Source organism: Periplaneta americana, chromosome 14 (genome assembly GCF_040183065.1).
Source record: "Periplaneta americana isolate PAMFEO1 chromosome 14, P.americana_PAMFEO1_priV1, whole genome shotgun sequence".
In the NCBI taxonomy this organism is placed as follows: Eukaryota; Metazoa; Arthropoda; class Insecta; order Blattodea; family Blattidae; genus Periplaneta; species Periplaneta americana.
This window is the reverse complement of record NC_091130.1, coordinates 71,615,201-71,635,018: the sequence shown is the minus strand read 5'-3', so window position 1 is coordinate 71,635,018 and position 19,818 is coordinate 71,615,201. Positions and strand designations below refer to the sequence as shown.

General features: G+C 35.9%; 1 protein-coding gene across 1 annotated transcript in view; it reads right to left on the bottom strand.

Annotated features, from left to right (window-relative positions):
- Window positions 1-18,904, bottom strand: part of LOC138713445 (jouberin-like) — a 57,631-nt gene extending 38,727 nt beyond the window's left edge. Inside the window, exons 1-4 of the mRNA XM_069845554.1 lie at window positions 18,565-18,904; window positions 12,960-14,071; window positions 6,060-6,205; window positions 5,273-5,415 (exon numbers count right to left, since the gene is read on the bottom strand). Coding sequence (XP_069701655.1) covers window positions 5,273-5,415; window positions 6,060-6,205; window positions 12,960-14,071; window positions 18,565-18,726 — 1,563 coding nt within the window. The 5' untranslated portion in view covers window positions 18,727-18,904. The remainder of the gene's footprint in view (window positions 1-5,272; window positions 5,416-6,059; window positions 6,206-12,959; window positions 14,072-18,564) is intronic.
- Between the last annotated feature and the right edge of the window lie 914 nt (window positions 18,905-19,818).

The window sequence follows — 19,818 nt, the reverse complement described above, 5'->3', positions numbered from 1 at the left end:
GCTATAATTCATTATTTAATTGTTTATGGTGTAAAGCCTCATCTTCACTATTAAACATTTAACAACATGTTTAAATATAACATGTTGAATTTGACATGTATATGGACATTTCAAGTCTCATTTGACATAACATGTTGAAGTTAACATTTTAACATGTTGGCGTGTTTTCCAGCAGCAATGGAAAACATGTCAAGTCAATTCACTTGCTCGTGCAGCATCAGTACAGTTCGGCAAAGTTAGTACAGTTTCCATAGCAACAACTAACTTCCGATTTTGTGGCGCATATTTTGATCATTTTTATATGATCCTTGTGTTGGCTGTAAGTTGTTCGAAGTAATGGAGTGGACGAAAGAAAATACGTTAGAATAAAATTGATTAATGCACTGATGGAAATGTCTTGTTTGCAAAAGAATACAGAGACAAAACAACGAAGGCTAACTGTTTTAGAGAACTGGAATTATTATTTAACTGTTCTCGAGAATACAATAGGGCATTTTCGCACCCCCATTGTACATTAAACATTAATGCTATGTTGACGTCAGTAATGGTCATATTTGGTGACGTATGTTAATGTTCGTAAAACTTTGGAAAGAATAATTATACACTATTACTCTCCTTTAACATTTATCATGTCGTAGGTCCTATGATAGTCAACCAATCGCGCTATAATTTTTCTAATTGAGGTGAAATGGCTATTCTTAATTGTGTGTCTTCCTTTGATGTAACAGAAAGTATCTTTTGCAGCACTATATTAAAATCGTATTCTGACATTCTCAGAAAGTTTTTGAATCCAAATCGATCTTCAACTTTAAGCTCGTTTAGAATGTCTTCTGCATTGTGCCTTTCACTAAGATATTACCGCACCCACATTCTTATTTGTTTCCTTTTCAAGGCCTTGTGACAAGCAATAGAGGCAATTACAAATGCCAAATCATCATCCGAGTCCATTGTCCAAGGTTTGAAAATAAGACCTACCTACATTAAAATCTCGTGGACTGTTTATGGTGCACTACACAAAGCAAGTCAAGTTTAACATGTTTAACAGTTTGGACAAAGTGTTAGCATTGACATGTTCAATCAACATGTTGGGTTGTTAACAGTAAACAGTTTAACATTTAACATGTTGTTGTTAAATGTTTATCAGTGGAGACGAAGCTTAAAGTCATTACCATTCTGAACTCTATTTTAGACATTTAACATTATAAAATACATTTACAGTACCTGTAAGGCATATAATTTTATTCCAGTGTAAGTGTAATAAAACCATTCGTACCTAGGGAAACATAAAGTATTGCAGCCACCACTCACATTAACAGATGATTTGACAGCCTGAAGTAATTTGTATTAATTTTATTCTCCAAGACAAATTTTTTGCATGTCTGGTTGAAGAGAGAAATACTGAAATATTTGTAGATCAATCACTCCGCCTGTGAAACAATTGAGTTGCTCCATGAGCGGTTCCCAGATCGTCTCATCTCGCATAATGGTGACCACCAATGACCACCAAGGTCATGTGATTTAACACCATGCGATTTTTTCAATTGGGTAATCTTAAATCATTGGTGTATGTCAATAAACCCCGAAACATCCGCGAGTTAAAAGAGGACATTCGACGAGTTGTAGGTGAAATCCAAGTGAAAATTAGTCAGGCAGTCATAGCGAATTTCACGGACAGAGTACTTGCATGCCAGCGCAGTAGAGGGAGTTATATGCCCGACATCATTTTCTATACTTGAAATGTGAAAGTGAGTTGAACATGCTTTGTCCTAGTTTAAAGTATTTTGAAAAAATAAAGTTCATAATTTGATATATCAAAACCACAGCGTTTTTTGAATGACCCTTTAGGTCTAGTAGACTCCATGTTGAAAATATTGCGGAGAAAATATGTAAATAACCCTCAAATTACAGAAGACATATTGTAATGTAGAAAAACGTACAATACGGGAAAAACGTGGAGTCTGGCAACCCTATTTATAGTTGTGTTGGCTTTCTTGCCAAAGGTCGCAATAGTTGTAGGCAAATTAAGTAAATACAAATTTTGTTTGTATAGGCCTACTACAAATAAAATAAGTATTCTCATGAAGATTTGTTTCTACTATCATTCAAAAGACGTAGGTACATGAATTAAAAACAAAATTATTAAAAATTTTCATTTTCCATATTACACATAAAATACATTTTTTATAATTTCGAGCAGTAAGATATCTAACTCCAGTTATAAATTTGCTATCCAGTTTAAGCAGAAAGAGGAAGTAGAGATATTTAATTACTTTAATGGTACAGTCAGAGAAATTTTGAACAATGACATTAGGAGTGAGACAAATTAAAAATGTAACAAAGTTATGTAGATACCAACTATATAGAAGTGAAATATGGGTTGTGAAGGAAAGAGATAAAGCTAGATTACAGGTGGCCAAAATGAAATTCCCTAGGAATATTGCTGGCTATAAAAGAACTGGTAAGAAAAGAAATAAGTAAAATCCCTCGTATCTGGTACCCAAATAACCAGCAATACCAAAACAACGACACTTTTGGCTAGGCCAAAAAAAAGTTATTCATGCGAAAGAGAAGAGTCTGACGAAGATGTGAATAGTTTTCATGGATCGCACATGCCGCATATTGTGTTTACTCTTTACACTGTTCAAGCGTGAAAACACAGACAAAAAAAAAAAACCATTGTGTCCCTGGAGTAGAGGATAGCATTGGTAAGCTGTCACTTGGTACTTGCAAACAATATGCAGAGACAGTATCTTTCAATTTAACACTTGAACTCACTCGTTTCGAAGGGGTGTTGGATGAGTCTAAAGTGCTGTTGTTGCACAATAGATTCCGTAAAATGCAAGTGAAATTTTCTTATATCAAATCATCGAGCACTACTTCAGCTGCGATGTTGGCTAGACTGCTCTTCACGTCACATGACTCACATGACCGCCATTTAAAATTGTCATAAGGTTATGAAAGCTTTTAGTATTTCTTATGCTATTATGTATTACTGTCTGACAATAAGTATGAACTGACGAATGTACATTACTGTATTCAGTACTAAAAATAAACATTGTACGTATTTCAAAACTTTAATTTTAAATTACCTATATTAAAATTACTAAATTTTAACATGGAAAAAAAGTTTGTGCAGTACAGTGTGTTTTTACATAACCTATAAACGTATTTTCCAGTTATCCGACACTGGCTTTGTCCCACAGTTGCCAGATATGAGGAATTCCTGTACAGACATTACAGAAGAGTTTTAAAAATACAAAATAAGCGAGAAAATTAAAAACTACACAGGCAAAGGCAGTTATAGATTACCGTATGTGTTTTGGCAATATAAATAGAATGGCAAGTGTAACTCAGATTTGAACCTGTAAACCAATGGACAGCATGGTAATCACAGGACCATTAAGAACGACATAATGATTAGAAATACAGACACTCAATGTGCAAGGCAAGTCAGTAAATTACAAATCGAAATAGTGACCCACATTTTTATGAGGTGTCTGATGCTATTACCACTAGATGGCAGTATTATCCAGGTATCAAAGTGATCAAAGTGCACACAAGCAAAACAAAGAAGCAGCAGTTATAAGATAGCGGTACCTCTGCACAAATGCACTACTGTCAAGCAGTGATCCATTGTATGGTTTCTGAGTAAGAGGTCTGGCAGCAAAGGATATTCATAAAGAAATAACGCCCATGTATGTGAGCACTGCCCCCCCCCTCAAAGGTATCTCTACTTTGTCATAGTGGTGGGGCTTGTGTGGTCAAATGATCCCGAGAGCTATGTTGGCAGTAGCAGGGCCTCTCATGCCAGACAGGTCAAAGGTGATGATCCAGACAAAAAGAGAGGTACCCTGGTCCTCCAGGCCAATAACTTTATCTTGTAAAAGGTACATAAATATTTCGAAACATGATAATAAGCCTCGAAATGAGACTGGTAAATCCCGATGACGACTTAGCCAGGAATTAGAAAAGGAAGATGGTGGCTAGACAGATTTGGAGAGGCTTGATTCAGGAGGCCAAGACCTGATATTGAGCTGTAGGGCCATAATAATAACACAGAGTGATTCAAAAGTCACGTACATTAAAATTATAATGTCTATATTGAGTAGTGCAGTTGGAAAGTGCTATTGGCTACCGCTAGATATCATCATGGGTATTAACAGCAACAAACCTAGATGTCATTGTGATGTGTATGTGTACACAGACGCTTGCAGTAGTCCTTTGTTTATTGCTCGGCAAACATATTTTCCCAAGAGCAACGAGTTTTCATTGTTAAATATTATTTTCCCAGTCACTCTTATGCACGTGTTGTAGACGAATTTCGTAGAAATTATCCAGATGTGGCAGTGCCTAACAATTCGACCATAACAAGATTAATCGCCCGTTTTAGGGAATGTGGATCAGCGTTTCTTGACAATGATGAACGTGATTGTTGGTTCCAGCAGGATAGTGCCACATGTCACACATCTAATGAAACCATACAGTATTTGCGCGAGGTTTTGGTGAGCATATCATGTCTCATGGATTATGGCCCCCACGTTCCCCCAATTTGACGTCCGCAGATTTCTTCCTGTGGGGTTATCTTAAAGGAAGGGTATACAAAAACAGGCCGCACACTCTGGAGGAACTAAAGAGGAACATAACAACGGAGATTAACAACATCAGTGTACGCATGCTCAAAAAAGTGGCCACAAACACAGTAAAAAGAGTTCGTACATGCATTACTGAACAGGGCTGTCTTTTCAGCATATGTTGTGAAAAATGATGCAACTCATGTGAAAACTGATGTAAGTAAACGTAATAAATTCATCTTTATAAACATATGTGAAAGTATTATTATTTTGGATCACTCTGTAGTATGTGAGCAGTGCCTGTCACGTCAAGCTGTCTACAATTCAGTACAGAAGTTCTCTAAAGGATGGACAAGTATCAAATACAGCCGGTGGACAAGTAGAGATTGCCATGGAGGCAAATGTGCAACAGGTTGGTGACTTTATTCTAGCAGACAGGGTGAAGGGAACGATATGCTAACCCAGATAGTCACAGATGATAAGTCTTGAAGCACCATTATCAACTCCAGGTATAGTGTGTATCAATGTCCGGGATTAAGTTACCAATGGTACACTCATACAGAGATGCTACCATCTTGTAACTGCTCCTTCTTTGTTTCGACTGTTTGCCACTGAGTGATAATAGCTTCAGGCACTTTACTGAAAAATGTAGGTTGCTACTTCAATTTGTAACATACTTAGTGATTCTCCCTGATACTTACGTCACAGCCATTACAATTTGATTTTCCTGCCTGTTGTGGTTTATACAGCTGCAGTCGTACTTGTTTCTCTGTGTTCAAGATACCATTAGCACCAACAGGCCTCAAAAATGCCCAGGCTATGTGATGCCATCCTCCTTCAGGACCTAATAAAGAAATTAAAAAGGGATTTAAATTCATACATAGAATCTGTAATGAGCTTAGCATTTATGTGTATTTTCCTTCTTAAGTTTCATCTATGTTTTACGTAAAATCACTGATATTATTATATTAAACATAAAAGTTTGATTTTCTCAACAAAGACGGCAGTGCACAACTTCTAATCACTAAATTGTGCACCAATAGTGCTAGGTTAAATCCCAAATCTTTCCGCAGTGCATATGAAGAGAAGGCATATGTCACTGTTGATAGTGATTCGTCCATGGGATTGGGACATTAAGCCTGGCGATCCCCTTGGTGCTATTCGACAGGAGTAGGCTATGTGCCGGCACCAGGTTTCCCTTTCTCCCTTCATCATCATCCTCACCCAATCTCTACACTACACTTACACGAACACTTAACATACACTCATCCTAGTACACGACATAACTCTTCACATATACACATCATGCATAACGTGGCCTGCCGAAGTGGTGTGCAATTTAAAAATGGGTCAAAGTCCTGCCATCTGTCCGCAGTATGCGGAACCCAAATCACGTAAAGTGAAGTGGGTAGGTATTAGACACACACATATACATATTTTGAAGAAACCGTAAGTAACTTCTAATATAAAAGAAGAGCAAAGACTTACCCAATTTCCGGTACTGAGAACTTGCGACACTAAAATTTACGAAGTCCAAGATCTCAAATAATATTAAGACTGAGGGTTTATCTTGTAATATATACTCAAAATCTTCATTGAAAACTAAGAGTTCTTCCCAGAATGGCACAAGAGACCTAAAGCAATTAAGAAAATATGGAATTCAATATAAAATATCAGTGTTATTTCATTTTTTAAATTAAATTCAGTTTAAGCAGAAAATGAAATAAGATGTGCCCACTAGTGCCGAAAGGTATGATGCAAATTTTGGCTAGCAAAGGATGGCACATCTTCGTGAAGCAGTAATGATAAGAAATCTGGTCTGTTCAAGTTATAATGTAATCTGTGACTGGGAATAATAACCTAGTCCCGCAATATAATCATTAACTTCTCAGATAGCATCACTGAAAATAATAAAAAAAATTAGTTATTTTAGTAGAGTTTTTCATGTAAAGGAAATGGTATGAAAATATACAGAATCAACAATATTACAAACTTGATTGTGGAAAGTAGGTAATGGGCCTTATGATAGGGATAAGTTAAGATACGGTTTGATGAAGAGATAGATCAGTGACATGTAGCTCTACTGTAAGTGTCAAAGTAAGTTTTTTTTTTTTTTTTAGGATATATATTAGTGACATGTAGCCCTACTGTGAGTGACGAAGTTAGGTAAGATTTTTTGAGGAGCTAGATTAGTGACATGTAGTTCTTCTGTGAGTGACGAAGTTAGGTAGGGTTTTTTGAGGAGCTAGATTAGTGACATAGCTCTTCTGTGAGTGACGAAATAGGTAGGGTTTTTTGAGGAGCTAGATCAGTGACATGTAGCTCTACTGTGTGTGACAAAGTAGGGATTTTTAGGATATAGATTAGTGACATGTAACCCTACTGTGAGTGACGAAGTTAGGTAAATTTTTTGAGAAGCTAGATTAGTGACATGTAGCTCTTCTGTGAGTGACGAAGTAAGGTTTTTTTAGGATATACATATACGACATGTAGCTCTACTGTGAGTGATGAAGTAGGGTTTTTTTAGGATATAGATTTGTGACATGTAGCTCTACTACAAGTGACGAAGTTAGATAAGGTTTTTAGAGGGGGGAAGGTGATAAGTAGCCCTACTCTGAGTGACGAATTTAAGAAGGTTTTTTTAGGGCAGGGCTGGGCATCGGGAGAAGAACCAGTTCTCTAAAAGGGGACGCTTAATATTCATGTCACTGAATCAATGCTGCGCGGTGTTCGGTGGGGAAGAGAGGGGATGAAGAGAAATCATATGGCTACCCGTGAGAGAGTAGAATCCGCTCTTGCTGCCCAGCCCTGTTTTAGGGGATAGATTTATGACAAGTGCTTCTCGGAAAAATGGTGCAGGTGAATGTCAGGCTCATTATCCCTCTGTGTCATCTATTGTACCTAGTTTTTTCTTAATGCAATTCGCAGTTCTTCAAGGGGCAGTCAATATGCACAAAAAATATTAAGAAAATAAATTCTGCAGTGTCTTTGTTACTTCCCCCAATAAGTATTTCATTTTAACAACTTGTAGTCGCTCAGTTAATTATTGTAGAAAAACATTTTACCCCTATAGTAATTGCAGCTCTTATTGCAACTATTTGGAAGCAAACAAATCATGAATGGGATTGTAAAAATAATACGAAAAGTCCGAGAACTGTCATAATTATTGCAGTAAGCTTTTCACGAATAGACTAATATAGGTCTAAACAAACATGGATTTTATAAAAATGACAGTTTACTTCACTGTAAATAACTAAAGAAAAAAAATTGTACAAATGATGTATAACACAGAAAATTACATAAACACAAGCCAGCAGACGCACATTTACACAGCATTTGCATGGTATTAAAAGATGCATGTAATGAGCGAGACAATTTTCCGTTCTGTTGAGCACTTCGCAGACGTCAAGATCACCTTTAATTTGCAACCGACATTAAAGAAGCACTGGTGCAGCTGGCCACAGGCCAGGAAGGAGGTGTATTGTGTGAAGCCAAAAACCTTCTCAAGTCTAGAGAACCACAAAAGTAAGGAATCTTGCTAAATATTTAAGAATCATGAAAAGTAACAAAAATTTTGAGTACTGGGATTAGACTACACTTCTCAGAAGTTTCAGTCTCTCCTTTATCACATTATGAGTGAAACTCAATTAACATATTGCATTACAATAAAGACTGTAACATGAGAATGAAAGACCCCAGAGCTGGACGACAGGGCATTAGCAAACCCATTTTGCAATATAAGTTATGTACAATTTAAAGTCTTAAGGATACACTGAGGTGAAATGTGAACTTCCTCAATTATACAAAATTTCATCTTATTTGGTCCAAAATTGTACATTTTTGTAAATTTAATCTGTATTTTGAAAAATTACTACTCCTAAAAATTTCAAAATGTTTGCCTGAAAACTGCTCCACATACCTTTCAAACTCTCTGAAACATAACTTGCTTTTTATTTTATTCAGACTATTCTTCAAGAGCTAAGAACTTTTTTATTACTGGTACAGCCAAATATAAAAATAGATAAAAAGTGTGATGTCTAGTAAAAAAGAAATTGGAGATTTATCCTTCAAAGAGGTGGAAAAATTCAAATATCTTGGAGCAACAGTAACAAATATAAATGACACTTGGGAGGAAATTAAACGCAAAATAAATATGTGAAATGCCTGTTATTATTCGATTGAGAAGCTTTTATCATCCAGTCTGCTGTCAAAAAATCTGAAAGTTAGAATTTATAAAACAGTTATATTACTGGTTGTTCTGTATGGTTGTGAAACTTGGTCTCTCACTCTGAGAGAGGAACAGAGATTAAGGACGTTTGAGAATAAGGTTCTTAGTAAATATTTGGGGCTAAGAGGGATGAAATTACAGGAGAATGGAGAAAGTTACAAAACGCAGAACTGCACGCACTGTATTCTTCACCTGACATAATTAGGAACATTAAATTCAGACGTTTGAGATGGGCCAGACATGCAGCACTTTTGGGCGAATCCAGAAATACATATAGTGTTAGTTGGAAGACCGGAGGAAAGACCTTTGGGGAGGCCGAGACGTAGATGGAGGATAATATTAAAATGGATTTGAGGTAGGTGGGATATGATGATAGAGAGTGGATTAGTCTTGCACAGGATAGGGACCAATGGCAGGCTTATGTGAGGACAGCAATGAACCTGCGGGTTCCTTAACCCTTCAGTACTCGCGTGGATTACAATAGTAATCCACTGATATTTAATCCTCTATTACGTCACTGCCTGCAGCACTGCGTAGTTGAGCGTCAATGCAATTTCTCGTCACAGTCTAAGTGAGGCATTACTGGTGTTTAGACGTATTTGTCGCAACCCTTTGGAAAGTTATACGAAGTTTTATAAAGTGATGCACAATTTTTCCGAGTGGATTACCATTGTAATCCACGCGAGTACTGACGTCAGTTTTTTGTTCAGGTAAGTGAAATAGTTTTTAATATGGTTATAAGTGATGCAATGCAGTAAGTTTATGAAAAAATGTGTGACATCGTTCCATCCTCTCCGCAGTTTGCTCCAATGGGTACGGAAACTACAAACAACATTTGCAAATGGCTGGATGAAGATATGGATGATGACATTGAAAATGAAAGTGATGATGAAAGCAACAGGGGAGATCTTTAGAATGAAGTTCACGATTCTAATTCAGAAGAAGACAATGATGATGATGATGATGATGATGATGATGATGATGATGATGATGGTGGTGGTGGTGGTGGTGGTGGTGGTGGTGGTGATGAAAGACTAATGTCTATAAATGATGGAAACTGCTATACGGATAGAAAAAAAGACTACAATTTGGCAGGAAGAACCAGTAGCTCAACGAGGGAGAAGACGAGCACAAAATATAGTGATTCATTTATCGAGCCCTAAAAGGGCTGCAAGAATTGCGCGGACCCACACAGAGAGTTTTGACTGCTTTATTGATCAGACAATAATCAATGTAATTGTAAGGGTACTAATATTTGTATTGAAAAAGTGAAGCGTAATTACGGACGTGACAGAGATTGCAAATTAACAAATGACGTAGAAATTGAGGCACTCTTGGGTATTTTGTATTTTGCTGGCGCCTTGAAATCGGGAAGACTGAACGTAAGAGAACTATGGGATAAAAATGGCACAGGAATAGAGTCAATTTACCTGACAATGACCTACAATAGATTCTAATTTTTGTTACGATGTCTACTCTTTGATAACATTTATGACAAAAGGAAAGGAAAGAAATTTATGAATTGGCTGCTATACGTGAAGTATTAGAGTTATTTGTTCAGAACTCACAAAAGTGCTGTAGTCCAAGCGAATATGTAACTATAGACGAGCAGTTGGTTGCATTCAGAGGACGATGTCCCATGAAGAGTATATACCTACTAAACCAACAAAATGTTGGATCAAAATTTTTGCTAAGGTGGATGTGAAAACATATTACACTCATAACTTGGAAATTTATGCTGGTATTCAACCAGACTGTCCATTTCACCGAAGTAACAGTGCACATGCAGTGGTGAAGAGGCTGGTTCATCCCATCAAAGGAACAGGAAGAAATGTGACCACCGATAACTGTTTCATGAGCATACCGCTGTGTTTAGATCTTCTAGAAAATGACAAAATTACACTTGTAGGAACATAGAAAGAAAACAAAAGAGAAATCCCTCCTCATTTCACAACTACTAAGACAGGCAAGTTAACAGTACATTGTTTGGATTCAATGAACGCTGCACAATTATTTCGTATGTACCAAAGAAAAAAAAAACACTGTTAGCATTATCAACCATGCATTATGATAAGGCAATGGATAAGGAAACGGGAGGCAGCTAGAAACATGAAATAATATCATTTTATAATAGAACTAAATGTGCTGTGAATGTCCTGGAACAGTTATGCTCAGCCTATGATGTAAGCAGAAATTCACGACGCTGGCCTCTATTTTCTTTGACTTACTAAACATGTAATTTGTTTGAACTGTATGGAAGAAATGCGTAGGCCTACTTAGATAATTGAATCAGATGTAGATTAGGCTATCATGTGAGTTAAATCTGAACTGCAAAAACATCTGTAAAATATTATATGTGAAGTGTGAATGATTGTTACATCCCTGAATTTTTTCATTGCTACACCCCTGAGTGAGGTATTTAGTTATCAAATATGACGCAACAAAGGTCAGCAGTAGTGAACTTGCGTTTCCTGTGGGAGAGTTTACATCAAGAGATCAGGTGACCTTCACACAGCGAATGAGCAACAATTCTAGATAACCTACATAATTAAGATGATAGTGAACTAACTCATAACTATGGTGCAACAATAAATTATGACTCATAGACACGTCCAGTGTGGAAACATTATGTAAACATGTCACTTGAATGCAATTTGTGTACTATAATACGTTTCATTATTAATATTTATATTTAATATGTTCCGTTATGCGTAACATATCCATTCTCATTACTGTAATAACTGAACACAATATATTTCTTAACATTTAAATCTAATTTCAATGTTTAAACCATGTCTGCAAACAAAAACAAATGTGGATTACCATTGTAATCCAGGTGAGTACTGGCGTTACGAAATTTAACGCGAGTAACGAAGGGTTAAAAGCCATTTGTAAGTACGGTAAGTAAGTACAGTAAGTAGAAAAAAATATTTCTGCCAAAAATCTTTAGTTTCAAAGGAATTCCTGATAGCAAGTTTTGTTTAAGCACACATTAAAAAAAGAAAAAAGAAAAAATAAATAAAAGGAGGAAAATGGAAAAAAAAAAGAAAGAAAGAAAAAAGCACAGAGTTTTTCTGAGAAGTAACATTTTTGGTAAAGCAATATGTAAGAATAATGCAAATGGAGAAAATTGAGTTTAAGAGTTTAAAGAGCCACCCAGAACACTCAATCTTTTCATTAAATGTCAGCCAGAACAGCTGATTTAAGGGCCTATCTGCATGAAAATTTATGGAGAGGTTCTCTAAAACATATATGGAGTACATTTTTTTTAATATTAAAAACAAAAAATCGAATTTTTTCAACACAACTGACAAAATTTTAAGAGTTTGTAAAGTGGTCTTTTGGTGCTGTTGCGATGTGAAACAATAACATTAGAAAATTTTCTTACAAATCATCTTTTTACCTTCCAGCAATCACTCTTTTTCAGATACCATGAAAATTTCTGTGATGCCATTGTGAGCAAGCTAATCTAAACACTTCACTAACACAATCAGAAAAATAACAAGCAATCTAGTATAAACACAATCACTCCTAAATTTAAACACTTCACTAACACAATCAGAAGAATAACACACAATCTAATGCCAAGACAACCACTCCTAGAGAAAGGCTGAACTGGACTGCCAAACATGTGGGAGATGATTTGCCGCATGTTGCATGGCCTTTGTGCCAGTCGCACGCTGCCTAGTTGACCTATATTATGTAAGAGAACGCTCTGTATTATGTATACTAAATTTAATTAACTAGTTTTATCAACATGAAGTGCTACCATTCAAACTAAAGTCACTGTGTTGGAAGTATATCACAGCTATTTAACGTTAATTGCCTAATAATTACTTACACAATGCAGTACAATAGCCATATTACTATTTACTTACATATTATTACACGTACTAAAAATTGAGTAAAGAATAAAATAGTTAAAATTCATTTATGTCTGAAGAAATTTTTCTTCAACCTCTGATTTTATTTATAATTTTAAAATTCATTTATGTCTGAAGAAATTTTTCTTCAACCTCTGACTTTATTTATAATTTTAAAATACATATAACATGCTATTATTACAGAAAAAGGAATTGAGATGCCAGACTACTTTGTTATTTTTAGAACTGCCATATCCCCGATCAGAATTTCATATACACATCTAAAAATGTCCTCACCTTCTTTCTTTGAAATCGAAGACCTCAGTCATGAGAGGAAGAATATAATCAACTTCTCTGTTCTCATAATAAAAAGAAACAGAGCGCTCATTATTGCTCTTCTTTAAGTAATTACCAGTTGCTGCATCAAGAAGATGGACTTTCACAAGTGGATGTCGAACAAGGGGATCTATTTGTAAACATTCACTTCGATGTATGAAAATACCTATTATTTTGTCATAATTTAATCCCGATGGTTGATTTTCTTCTTCTCTTGCAGCTGTCAGAGAAGTTTCCACTTTTTCTTCTTTACTTTTCCTCCTTGATTTATGGTAAGATGATTTTCTACGTGATACAGTGCCTTTCTTCTCTTCAGGATGTAATGTTTTTAATTCTGTATGTTCCTGTTTTTCATTCGAATTTGTAGCACCTTTCTTCTTTTTGTCCTTTCGTTTAATATTCTGAGGTACAACACAAGCATCACTGTCATCATCACCATCATCTACTTCATCCTGTGCCTCTATAAGCTGATCTAAGGGAAGAAGTGGACTTAGACTGCTTGACATTGCTTTACTCTTAACACTTGATTCCACTCTCTCTATATCTGGGCTCTTACTTTGCTCAGTAGATTTCTTTTGTGTCTTTTTCCTAGGAAGAGGTACAGGTTTCTTAAAAGAGGATGAAACATGGTCACTGTTCCTTAAGGGTACTTCAATTGTACGTTTTTGAGGACTATACTCTGAATTTTTTTTAATAGCATCTGAATGAATTCTCCTTCGTTCAGGTTTTTCTTCACCATTTTCTTTACTCAAATCTGTAACATATGTTTCATCTTTGTTAGCATTTCTTTCATCTTTCAATAATTCTTGTCGTTCATTGTTTATGGAATTACTCCTTTTGGAGTTTCCCTTGTTGTCTATTTGTAAATGATCCTTACATTTTTCTTGCACAACTACATCATCATCGCTGTTAGATAAAAAATTAATGCCACTTAACATCTGAGCAGACACATTATGTGAACTTTCTTCAGGATTAGTGGATAGCACTTTGCCATCCCCATGTTTACGTGTTCCTTTTGCATTTAAAATGCTTTTCTTTGGTTGTTTCTTTGATATCTTACTATTTTCCACCATCTGGAAAATAAAAAAGTATTTAAAATGTAATACTTTCAATCAAAGAGCACAATAGAATCCATAAGTTATGAACAAAAAATGTCAAATGAGTTCAGACTAGAGTACATGACCCACGTTAATTACAATTATTCCAGAACCCGTACTTGTCATACACAGAATAAATAATACTGAATACTGACATATAAGCATGGCATATTCACATTCATATTGGGAGAGTCATTAAGCTCTAGATCTACCTTAAACTCTAATATAACTAATAGTTCAATCTACTCCAACGTTTTAACCTATAAAAATCAGTATATTTAGAAACATTATGTTAACTCAATCCATAATTATATCACACATAGATTCTTGCTACTAAAATTTTTATAGAATATTGTCATAACGAGAAACAACTTAAGCATTTGAAATGTGGATATGGAGAAGAATGGAGTGTATGAACTGAACAGACAGAATAAGAAACGAAGCTGTGTTGGAAAGAGTGGGTGAAGAAAAATAATGCTGAAACTGATCAGGAAGAGAAAAAGAAATTGGCTGGGTCACTGGCTGAAAAGAAACTGCCCACTGAAAGATGCACTGGAAGGAATAGTGAATGGGAGAAGAGTTCGTGGCAGAAAAAGATATAAAATAATAGACGGCATTAAGATAATTATATGGATCATATGCAGAGACTAAAAGGAAGGCAAAAAATAAGAAAGACTGGAGAATGCTGAGTTTGCAGTGAAAAACCTGCCCTGGGCAGAACACTATGAATAAAATCATTTATATATTCATTGTTATTATTATTATTATTATTATTGAGAGAGAGGGAGGGAGGGAGAAAGTAAATTAACAAGTGACATCTAACAATGAGATTTTTAATCTAACATCTGGTTTCTTAATTTTCTCACAGATGGCTCCCCACTGCCACTCTAAAATTTCCCTTTTCCCATTGCTCGAATGCTTCTTGTGATGGGTAAAAAGTGGTTCACGTCTTCTGAAGAACTACCTTAATTAGTTAAATAACAATGATACCTTTCTTAACTACAGTGAAAAAACATCTTTCAGAATTAAAACAAAAAATGTCATGTATAAGACCCTTTTCTACATGCGATTTCAAATAATTTGATTCAGAAAACTGTGCCTTGCATATACGAATCTGTGACAGGTTTCTTGTAAGTTATAGTTTTTTTAAATTTATTTATTTATCTTTTTCGCAATTGACAACTTTTTTATTTATTTAGAACATTACATTAACAAGTGTGAACCAAGTATAAAGAAAATAGGGGCGTGCATTTAGGGTAAGAGGGGTAAGCGCCGCATACCCTACATACACTTCAAATTAATGTATCATTTTATCTCATTCAGCTTATAGATAAACACTTTTAATAAAGTGTATTCTGCACTTCATATATAAATGTTCTGCATTAACTACATTTCTGCAGTAAGGCAGCTCTTCATTCACAGCTTGCCTTTAGCCTCATTTTACAGTGCTGGCACATGCGCGGACAGTAGACAAGGATGGAAAATTTCCTCGTCCACCACTGTATTGCCTATACGCCCGTACACAGAAAGAATAAGTGCTGGGATTATCGCTTGTCCTGGCTTGTTAAGTTCCTGCAGAAGAATACCATTGTTGATTGTTGAATTTGGCAGTGTGTGTGAAACATGCGATTTGTTTGTCAATTGAGATAGTGTTCAGGATCTCTCAGTTATTTGAAGATTTGTTTCTTTGTGAGTGACAATTTATGTCGTAGTTTTCTGTGTATAAATTAAATATTGATTAAGAATGGGCGATTCATTATGTCCTATCGAAAAATTATTGAAACACCCATTTCGACTACATTCTTTGCAAGAAAAATTAAACATAATACAAAGTGATCGACCATGTCCTAAAATGCCAACGCTTTTTGCAGCTCATAAAGACAAAGGAAAAGAATATACTCGCCATTTTCAAGCGTCCCAATATCAGAAATCTCAGTGTATTGCATGAAGTGCGAAATTAAATAAACTCTTTTGCTGGCCCTGTCTTATGTTTTCTAAAGAAGAAACAGTTTGGTCTAAAAATGGTATGATAATCTGAACAATCTGCACAATGCCATTAATAAACATGAAAAGTCACAGGCACAAATTTTTAGTGTTTTACAGTCTAAGTCATTTGGATCATCTCGAATAGACATACAGTTAGATTCACAACTTCGTGTCAGTTTCGAGCAACACAATGAAATGGTGCGAAAGAACAGGGAAATATTGAAGAGGTTAATTGATACAGTCCGTTTTCTAGCCATACATGAATTGCCATTTCGTGGTCATTGTGAGTCAGAAGAGGCAGTTAACAAAGAAGTATATTTATGTGCGCTCAGTTACCTTGCAAAATATGACTTAACCCTCAGCCATCATCTGGAAACCTCTACCACATTCTGCGGAACTTCAAATCAAATAGAGAATGATTTGATTCTCGCTGTAAGTGATGTTGTTATGGATAACATAAAACAAGAACTTTCAAAAACGTCCTTTGTTGCAATCATGCTAGACGAAACTTCAGACATTATGAATGCATCCCAGCTTTCAACCACTCTTAGATGTGTTGATTCAGAGAATGGTGAGATTAATGAAAGATTCATATGTTTTACTGATGTAAGCAATGATAGATCTGCCAGTGGTTTATTCGAACATGTCCAAAATATAGCCACTGAGTATGACATAAGTAACAAGCTCGTTGCTCAAATGTTCGATGGAGCTGCTGTCATGGCTGGTCACACAAATGGACTGAGAGCTAAAGTTCTTGAAAAATATCCTAAGGCAATATTTGCGCACTGTTTCAGTCATAAATTAAATTTAATCTTGTTGCAGTCACTTACGTGTTTGAAAGAGTGCAGAATATTTTTACAGACTTTAACTGGTTTGGGTTCTTTCTTCAGTAATTCGTCCAAACGAACACAACGACTTGAGGAATACACCTTAAAAATAATGCCTAGAAATGCTCCAACTAGATGGAATTTTACATCGCGTCTTGTTCAGACTGTAAGGGAACATAGGGGTGAATTTATTGGATTTTTTCAAGACATATTAGAAGACAGTTCTACCTGGGACAGTGAAACAGTTGTTACTGCACAAGGCCATTCTGAGAAAAAGATGTCATATAAACATTTTGTCCTAATCGCAATATTTTCAGAGTTACATTAATTTGAAGTTATTAGTAAAATACCTTTTTTCTTTAGTTTTACGGGTAAAAAATATTACAAATAGAGAATGAACTATTCAGAAGTGCCATTTCTTTAATTGGCTAGTTTTCTGAAGCTAAAAATAAGCTCCGTAAGGGACGGTAAATCCTCGTGAATCACATTCATGACTAATGTGTATAAATGAAATGTCAATAAGTAAATTTCAGAGCTTACCCACACTAAAAATACACCGCACGCCCCTGAAAGAAGGTAACTTTCAACCTTACAAATAATTATTCTCGAAATAAAGGTGCTGAACTCTGTAGTTCATACTGTCGATGACACAGCTCATCTGCCCTGAACCTTGAGGAAGTTAGGGGTGTTGTTTAGAAGGGTGTGAGGCTAACTTTGGAGCAAGCGGCTGGCTAATGGTACTTTTGGTGTGAATACTCTCTGCTTAATCCCCTTTCTATTTTCTCCAAAAAAAAAACATTTCTCTCTCTTCATTTGTACTTGGAAGACGAAGGTGAACGTTTGCTTAATAGAATTGCTGGTGTAAATATATATTCAAAGTTAAGACGTTGCAATATAACTTTCATGTGTAGTGTACTCCATAGTAACGTGACGCGGAATTGGTAAATCAATGTTTCTATAATGCATGCTACATTGTATTTCTAACTTTCTCTCCATCCACTACTAGTGCGAAACTACTACCCCAACCCCACATTCCTTCCAGGGCAGATGAACTGTGTCATTGACAGTACACGCATTTACACATCCATACATTTCATTCACACTAACTCATTTTGTCCTAGATTAAGGACAAGCACAACTGTACATATCTGTAGATATCTAACTATAACCGGTACTTCACTCTGGAAACAATCAGACACAGTTACATTCTTTCAAAGAATTCACTGCGAACTTGATGTTTAGGTTCAATGTAACGTTTTAGGCGTGTACCAATTTGGGTCTGTAGTATAGTATAAAAATCTGTGACAAGTTACCTTAGATTAGTTTAAGTTTTTGTTATGTCTTGCTTATACGAACCTGTGACAGGTTATAATAGGGCTAAACTAGCGAATAGGTACTGTATTCTGACAACTATTTTTAAACAGTTTTAACTTTAAGGTATATTTTACATTAACTTTGTTTCTTAAAGGCCTACCATAAACACTTTGCAAATAAACACTGGCGACACTTAATAACACAGGCGTATATTTAGTGTCAGCTGTAGATGTAGGGCCTACTCTGTAGTGTAAATGAGTATTAATTAGTATCCTGCAATATGTTCAAGGTGCCCATTTATAAAATTATTACGTATATATACACACTTAGTGAAATAATTACATTTTCCTCCTTCTGGTGGACTTCCTTGGCATTTTTCTCGGCTTGATTTAAAGCAGAGCGTAGTAGGGAATCAAACCGAGCTCTTGTCTCAAGGGTAATAGGCCTAGTTGCTCCTGTATTAGTAAGTGGAATTTCATCGTCAATATGAGAATGTTTATCCATGTGTATAAATTGCGTCCCAAACTTCAATAATAATTATTATTCTTATACACATAATACACAGCAGGCAAATAACACATATACATAGAAGTTACTGTGAACTGTGTAAACCAAGAGGAGTAGAAATTACTCCTCTTGGTGTAACTGTAAACCAAATATCGCACACAGATTGACTCTGTCGGTTTGTTTATCAACAACAATAGTACCAATAACTGAAATAAATTTTCCCTGCTCTTGCTTTAAATGTGCATCAACAGTCTATCGATTACCAGAGTCTGTCGATTACCTACTGACAGAGCCCTCTGCTAAAACATCTGTCAACTGCAAACTTGCTGTAATCATTAGCGTGTATGTATGGAGTACTGTCTCATGTATGTTGATAACGGATATTCTCCTATAAGTAAGTCGTTAATTGGTTGTGGGGCTATGAAATCTCAGGAGTAACAACTTTTCCAACAGCGCAATATAATCCTTTCGGCTCGTTACTACATTTTTTGCATTGCATTATTTATTGCACAGTTGATTAATTTTACCTACTCGTATTTTAACACAATTCAAATGAGCATAATCAATATTTGGATCATAATGGAATGTTAAACTAACATGCTATTATGGGCGGCCGGGTAGCTCAGTTGGTAGAGCAGCTGGCTACGAACTGGAAGGTCCGGGGTTCTATCCCAGGTGGTAAAAGGATTTTTTCTCGTTGCCAAACTTTCAGAACGGCCCCGAGGTTCACTCAGCCTCCTATAAAATTGAGTACCGGGTCTTTCCCAGGGGTAAAAGGCGGTCAGAGCGTGGTGCCGACCACACCACCCATTCTACTGGGTGTTCATTTCAAAGTGTGTCATGACGTCACTGTTGTTGGGTCACCGATTTGAAGCGAGTTTCAGTTTATATGTTAGAGAAGTTGCCTATTATTTAAGGCGTTCTTCAATCTGAACTTGAGAATGTGTACGGTATAACTTGAACGTCGTAGCAACAGATGGCAGTCTGTACGGTCTGTGTGCTACCATAACCTCTTTCGAACTGTGTTTTGCGCCGGCAAGTCGTACGCAGGGTATTTGTTATCATCGGTTGCGTATGGTAACATTCCAC